This window comes from Parambassis ranga, chromosome 10, assembly GCF_900634625.1.
Source record: "Parambassis ranga chromosome 10, fParRan2.1, whole genome shotgun sequence".
In the NCBI taxonomy this organism is placed as follows: Eukaryota; Metazoa; Chordata; class Actinopteri; family Ambassidae; genus Parambassis; species Parambassis ranga.
Window position 1 is genome coordinate 14,195,386 of NC_041031.1, and position 7,179 is coordinate 14,202,564.

Consider the following 7,179-nt stretch of genomic DNA (forward strand, 5'->3'; position numbering starts at 1 on the left):
CTTTGAAAATATAAAGAAACCTTCAGGAGAAGGAGGAGTTAGTGCGCTTAAATAACTGGATGACTTCAGTCTCAATGGTTTTCGGTAATCATGGAGGTCTGACACTGGTAATTAATGGCCCCATCGTGCTTTCAAGCTGTTGTTGTGGTTCAGGTTCTCCACCCACTGCAGGGTTTTACCACAAGATTTTTTTTTAAACCGAGGTGGTAAACCACCCAGATCCTGACGTGTAGTGTCTTATGATCAACTGAGTTAGAGCATAACGGCCTCAACGCACGTCATTTTACTGGGTAAAATATGTCCCCTGTTCCGGCTCCCTTTTTATATTTACATTTTTCTAATGTTAGCGTGAGGAGGAAACCCTACACTGAATTTACATCTTACTTTCAGTCTCCTAACAACCTCACAAAACGTTCTTAAATCTGAGATTTAGTTATGAGCACATCTCTGCAGCTGAAAGCAACATGAACAGATATATATATATATATATATATATATATATATATATATATATATATATATATATATATATATATATATATATATATATATATAATGAAACTCCACTTAAACCTGTGATCGAGTGTTTTCCCTGTTAGCCCTTCAGCTTTGTTTTTGTCAATGTATCCATGACCCTAGCATGTAAGGCTCTGAAACCATCAGCAGGAACAGGCACTAAAACAAAGAAAAGAGTAAACAGGCATGTTAGAATGACAATCTTTGCAGTTATTTTGGCGCTGAAAATGTCAGACACATCCTGAGGTAGTCAAACACTTAAACTTACTATCTTTATTACCATCTTTAACGAGTGATCTGGGAATTCCACACCAACAGACAAAATTTTAGTCACACTGTGACGTTTGTGAGCTGATTCTGTGAAGTTACAAAAAAATACTGCAACATCCTGGCCAACAGGTACATTAACAATGGTGTATGAGGCGTGTATATAACACAACTGTCTGTAAACCCACAGCTGTAATGCAGACACACCCGAGTGAGGTGTTCGTCAGAGTGCAGGAGCTGAATCTGTCAGGTTCCCTGAGAGAGAGGACTCTGGAGGTGGTGTTGGGGGATTGGACGGCGGCTGCATGTCACTGTTAGGCCTCCTCACCTGCAGGGGGGTCCACCTGTGTGACAGCTGCCTCCTCATGCTTCTCCTCTTTGGCTTTCGCGGCCGTCTCCTCTTCTCCTCATTCCCTGATGATTGGGCGCGGTCGCTCAGAGTGTCTGAGGACTCATCGATGTACGCCAGGTTCTCTCCGAAGAAGTCCAGCAGCTGGCATCCCGGTGAGGTGGTGGTTTTGACGTGAGGGGAGGGAGGGAGGCCTGGGTGGAGGGAAGGGGAAGGAGGGGAGGGGTGGGAAAGAAGACTTGGGGGATGTTTGGGGGTAATGTTTGGTACAGAGTCGCAGTTTTCTGCAGGCATCAGTTTGGCTTTCTCCTGAGCTGCATTTATCTGTGCGGCTCTTACTCCTCTTTCCTCCGTGCCGCTGACGGTGATGCAGGGCTGGAACTTGTGAATCATCAAAAAAGACAATGAGACCGAAGAGCCATCAGACCTGGAGTCAAAGGGAGACTCAGACCCAGACAGGGATCCTTCCTGCATGGCTGCACCTGCTGAGTCCAGCTCTGAGGTGGAGTGAGCCACAGGGAGGGAGAAAGACCGGGCCAGCAGGTGAGGAAACCTGCCCTGTCCCTGGGGAGCCTCAGGAAGGTCGACCCTCAATCCCACCACTGCTCTCGGCACTTTCCCCCCTCCAGCAGCACCCTGCCTGGACCTCACCACTGCTGCCCTCTCCAGAGATGCATGGGCCTCCAGCTGGCTCATAGAGCTGGAAAGGCCGGCCCAGCGGTTTGGAAGGTGTCCATTCTCTGACCCCCCTTGAGCCAAGTATCCCAGAGTTCCTTGCGCTCCCCGGCGTATGCGGCGACGCTCACTGCGTTTCCAGCGCCTTCGCTGCAGGAGAAATGGATCGTTGAATTCCAGAGGGTTTGGAATTCGGAAGTCCATGGACATGTTCTGTGTCCAGTCTGTAGCATGGGCCCTCAACTCCTCCATCTGAACAGGAGACATGAGGAGGTGATGAGAGACAGGAATAAGCACAGGTCTTCCTGCCTGAGTTTACATTCCTGCCTGTAAGCCTCTCACCTCAGCACGGGTCCTTTTAGACAGCACCCTCAGCCAGTTGCCTATCATGGTTAGGATGGAGGCAAAGTAGGCAAGACCGAACACGATCCACAACAACACCAAAGGCTTGAAGAAACTGCTGTCCTCATTACCTCCACCTGGACACACATAAAGTGGACTTGTTTAGATACAGGATCCCTTCAAACCAGACAAGATGTTATCAGAACATCAGATCATGTGTTTTATTTAGTCTTTAAATGACAGAGAGCAAAGAGTCTGAAAAGGTGAAAAGGTGTGTGTGTGTGTGTGTGATAGAGAGAGAGAACCTGGTACATAGTCTCCAAAGCCAACAGTGGTGAGAGTGATGACCACAAAGTAAAGCGACTCCAGAAAGGACCAGTCCTCCACTTTCTGAAACACGACTGTGGGCACGGCGAGGAAGATCAGGCAGCCAATCAGGATGGAGAGGACTGCTGAGATCACGCGCACAGTTGTGGGCCTGACCTTACGTTTCTATAAGAGAGAGACAGCAGCAAACGCAGAATAAAACATGATCAGTGATTATACAGTTCAAGTATAATTGCACACAGTGAACCTGCAATGAATAAATCCAGGCTAAGAATAAGAACATTTCTATAATAGCAATGGTTCATATCCAGGTAGACTGATCTGGCTGGCTCCTACCCAGAAGCTCCTGTGAATTAGTCATGTAGTAATCTGAGGTTTGGTTCTTGGGCAGGACAGACCATTCTCACCAGGAAGAGGGTCTCAATCTTGGCTACAGCTCTCCGCAGCACCGTGCCCATGTGGTCACCCACTCCGGCCAGCAGAATGCCAAACATGGGGATGCCCACCAGGGCGTAGCACACGCAGAATAACTGGCCATACCATGTCCGAGGAGACAGGTTACCGAAGCCTAGTCAAAAAAACAAATCTATTTCTAAGAGGCTCCTCCTGATGTTATTTTGAAATTCACACAGCCAAACGCAACCTGTCACCTACCAATGGTGGTGATGATGGTACCACAGAAGAAGAAGGCGGAGGGCATGTCCCAGCGAGAGGTCAGGTTGGCAGGAAGGCTGCTGACATCCAGGCCCGCCTCCACTGCAGACACCACTCCCTGCGTGCCAAATAATTTTATTGTTAATCCACACAACTCGTCTAATTTAAGCATTATTTGCGTTTCAGTTTTATCCTTTAGTCCTGACTAATGATAAAAATATTTCAAATGCAAATGTGTGTTCTGTACACCTAAATCAGATGCTGTAAATATATTTAAATACTGAAAGCAGGCTGCTGTGCTCAGTGCATCCACTGATACCTTTACAAGATTGTGGAAGTCCATCTCAGTGACACAGGAGTTATTGATGAGGAAATTTTCCTTGGTTTTCATCAGATGTTTGTGTGCCATGGTCTCCCCAGGAGTCTCCAGGGTGAGGAAAACAAGTGCTCCCATTGCTAAGTACAGCATGACCCCAATCAGCAGGGTGGTGAGGGTGGCACACCGCATTTTCTCACATTCAACCCCTGCTGCCCCTCCAGGGTTAGGGGTTGACGCTTAGAGGGCCAGGTTCTGGTCAGGGTTCTCAGTCAGGATGCACGGGGATGCAGCTGGACATAAACAGGAAGTTCCTTTAGAGAGGTGCGGAAATGTCCAAACAAGCACCACAAGTTTTCTTGGAAGATATTAACGATGTTAAAACATCTGTGCATCAAAGAGAAAGCAGCCACAGAAAAAGAGGGGAGGGCTGTGTCATAATCACACACACGTTTTTGATGCTTTTGTAATGTGAGTATAGAGACTATTTTAATGATACCATGGCTGAGTGAAGTCATAGAACTGCTCCGACAGAGTAAAAGTATGTATTATTACCAAAATAAATTAAAGTTGTAGTGAAGAAAAAATGGAAAAACAAAACAACAAAAACATGTCAGCTGTTGGAAGTTTTGTAGATTTGTGGTCAAACTGTTCCCACACGTCGAGCAGTGACTTGATAGAAATTTGTATAATGCCTCTTTCAGTTGTTGTATAAAGTCTGTCTCCTCAGTTAAAGATTATTTCCTTTGTGTCACACTGACGCAGTTACAGGACCTGTTTGAGTGGGTCAGGAAACACTCTGATCTACTTCTCACAGGATATAGGGCCTCCAGTGTGTTGTTAAAGTACAACCAATGTGATCACTGTAAATATGCAGCAATATTGTATTGGTGAAAGGAAGTATTCTTCACTCCTCAATGCTTCTTGTATTCTTTTTTAATGATAACATTTATGACAGATAAGGGATGTTTTATAACTAAGAAAATAAAGACTGTACCGTAACTCACTGATATCAGCAGCTCATCCCATGTTAAAGCTCCACAAATCAGGTGATGGAGAAATGCTGGACTCCTCTTTATCTCAGATTTCTTGCAGGCTCCCTCTCAGATCACATCTGTGTCTTCAGGGTTCAGATTGTGTGTGTCCATTTCTTTCCTCTTCAGGCCCTTTGAACAGCACAGACTGGGTTACATTAAACATAAAGGGTAAATGTAATAGAACAGATCTGAGCTGGCACGTGTGTCTCTCTCTGTTTCAACAAGGTACCACTGGCATTAAGTAAGTGTCTACATTGCAGGCAGGGTAAAACTGACACACACCAGGCCGCCGACTCAGTGGTCTCACAAATGATTAGCTCCTGCCAAAACATTCATCTCGATATAATCGAAAACATGTTTATCGCTTATCTTCATTTAGCTTCTAATGATCTCTTTGAACTGTGTTTACCTTCGAGGCAGACACCCAGGCAAACTGGTCTGGGATTTAGGAGCTTCTTGCCCTGGATCAGCCTGGTCGTTTCCACATGGACCTTGACAGTGTTCTGAGATTTCCCAGAGTCTGGCCAACTGTTAGCATTCTGCACTAATGGACTGCTGGCTTTGGTTCTGTGTGGACAGCCTTGTTCTCTGCCCTCCTGGCTTCAGCACTGACAGGCGTTATTAGTTATCATTGTCTAAACCTACGCTGGCATATTTTGATATTTTGCAAAGATATTGAGTGTGAGTGGCTTAGAAATAGAAGGGATGTGGCTGACAGCCTGTGATCTAATCTTAAGTTAAACAATGGGGCAGGTGGGGCAATAAATCATGAGGTGACCTGTTTAAAAAGAAGTACAGAGCCCAGACAAGATGTATACAAGCTATTCTTAAGTTTACATTTAAAAAAAAGACCAACTTGCTTTCATTTTACGTGCATATGAGCAGGATTTTGTGCCACTGCTGCTTGTTAGGATGCTGCCATGAAGGTTACACAGAGAAATTAACACCATCTTTGCAGCCTGGTCCACAGCACACTCTCAGTCATCCAAAAGAACATTGTCTGACCTTTCTCATGTTCCCCATGGCCAGTATGAGCCTGCAACCTCTGGCACACATAACATTGTATTAAGACATGTTTTAAACTGGATACTGGTTGTGCAATGTGCACTGTACAAATATTATGTTTATGAAATGTCACCCATGTGTAATGGCCAACACGTGGTTGTTTTAGTTTCTTTTTCACAAGGTAACTAAAAGTTGCAAAAGCTGCTTTCCATCAGTTTAATCATTTTAATAATCTTTTTTTTGTCTTGTTTTTGGGGGATAACATTAACATTAACACAACTGTGAGTCTTTAAGAACCAAAACAAAACTCATGTAATCTTAAAAAGGGGACTGAAGGTCTTTAGTGATGGTATTATTTCTTCTGTAGGCCGGTTTGTGAACGTGACTGTCTGCCACAGCCGGAGAAACCCATTTGTCCCTCCTCTGTTTTTATCTGTATCCACAAACCTCCAGAGATTATTATGGCTTTTCTTTCGCATGAGGAAGTAGTAAAAGATTTACAGAGAAAGAAGGAAATAAAGCGCCTTTAGATGTAATCAACCCCCCCTCAAAGTATTTGCCTCTTTCTCAGTGAGACAACACTGACGTCAGAAGGAGATCACAGGTTACGATTCTGGCTCTCTGGTTTCGTGCTCTGGGAAAAGAATGATTCTCAAAAATAATGATGGGACTGTTTTTGGCTACAGAAGCAACACAGGAAAAAGAAGATATTTTTCTCCGAGGCAACAAAACCAAATAAAGACTATTTCTAATGAAACGCTTATTAATTACAGCATCTGCACAGGAACACAGAGGCTTTTAAAGTACAGTGCTGTATGGTGTCAGGGTTTAAAGAGCAGTTTTGGGCAGATATGTTAGAACAGCAAGTTGATCATCTCTTATTTAATATGTACAACAGTGAGCTGCTTTATTTGGTAACCTATAAACCTTGGAGAAAAGGCCTCTTTGCAGCATGCATGATAAAAATAAAACTTATAAATACAAATTAAGTTTTCTGTAGAACACTGACACTGTTTTTATTGTCTTACCTTCAGTTTGGAGAAATGTTGCTGTTCAAGTTCTCCTCGTGCAGCATGTGGCGTCCTCTCACAATGCAGCAGCACTCGGGAAGGAGCTCTGTGTGTGTGTTGTCAAAATGCATGTGTGTTTTCTCCTTGGAAGGTGTTTCCCCATTCTCGTGACCCTACATCACTCTGACAGGGGAGAGTGAATCATATGAGGAGGAGGAGAAGATGGAGAAAGGGACGAGGCGAAGGCGTGAGTGCATGTGAAGTCCATTACAGCTCTGAGAGTGTGATTAAGTGCCGTTACTGCAGAGGAAGAGCAGAGAGCCTGGAGTTTCCTGAGCTGGACGTGGGGGGGCCAAGCTCTCTAAATCCTTTGCCTTTTCAGCCTCTGTCTTTTTGGGAAGTAAAAAGAGACACTTGTTTCTTCAAAGTCAGAGTTATGGTCTACACCATTTTTCTAGCACTTGAAACATTTGTATTATGAAACAGAACAGACTCTGAAGCCAAACTCCTCTATAAACTCAAATTCTTTGATCTAAACTCTTCAAAGCTTTCAGCACCTTCTCCAAAATGTGTTTGTGACCAAGAGGCAAAGGGAGAGGGCTGTGGTAATTGCGGAAATACTTATGTGATTTAATCATCAATCAAAAATAAAATATAAAATATACACCATCAAATACACAA

At 44.2% G+C, this 7,179-nt stretch overlaps 1 protein-coding gene across 3 annotated transcripts; it reads right to left on the minus strand.

Annotated features, from left to right (window-relative positions):
* Positions 1-774: 774 nt before the first annotated feature.
* LOC114442929 (potassium channel subfamily K member 4-like) lies at positions 775-6,766 on the minus strand. Of its 3 annotated transcripts, none has more exons than XM_028416804.1 (8): positions 6,517-6,766; positions 4,454-4,612; positions 3,450-3,739; positions 3,131-3,248; positions 2,884-3,044; positions 2,455-2,641; positions 2,150-2,286; positions 775-2,059 (listed from the first exon to the last, which is right to left on the minus strand). In XM_028416804.1, the coding sequence occupies exons 3-8, from the start codon at positions 3,636-3,638 to the stop codon at positions 1,007-1,009; spliced, it is 1,845 nt and encodes a 614-aa protein (XP_028272605.1). In that variant the 5' UTR covers positions 3,639-3,739; positions 4,454-4,612; positions 6,517-6,766; the 3' UTR covers positions 775-1,006. The 3 variants fall into 3 exon arrangements, with proteins under 3 accessions (XP_028272605.1, XP_028272603.1, XP_028272604.1); XM_028416802.1 differs by having other exon boundaries at positions 2,875-3,044; XM_028416803.1 differs by having other exon boundaries at positions 2,875-3,044; positions 4,444-4,612.
* Between the last annotated feature and the right edge of the window lie 413 nt (positions 6,767-7,179).

Excerpts from the sequence above, each read along its gene's own strand:
- LOC114442929 (XM_028416802.1), bottom strand. The coding sequence starts at position 3,638 with ATGCGGTGTGCCACCCTCACCACCCTGCTGATTGGGGTCATGCTGTAC. Across the intron at positions 2,287-2,454 it reads CTTTGGAGACTATGTACCAG|GTGGAGGTAATGAGGACAGC; the intron begins GTTCTCTCTCTC and ends ATGTGTGTCCAG. Across the intron at positions 2,060-2,149 it reads CTAAAAGGACCCGTGCTGAG|ATGGAGGAGTTGAGGGCCCA; the intron begins GTGAGAGGCTTA and ends TCTCCTGTTCAG.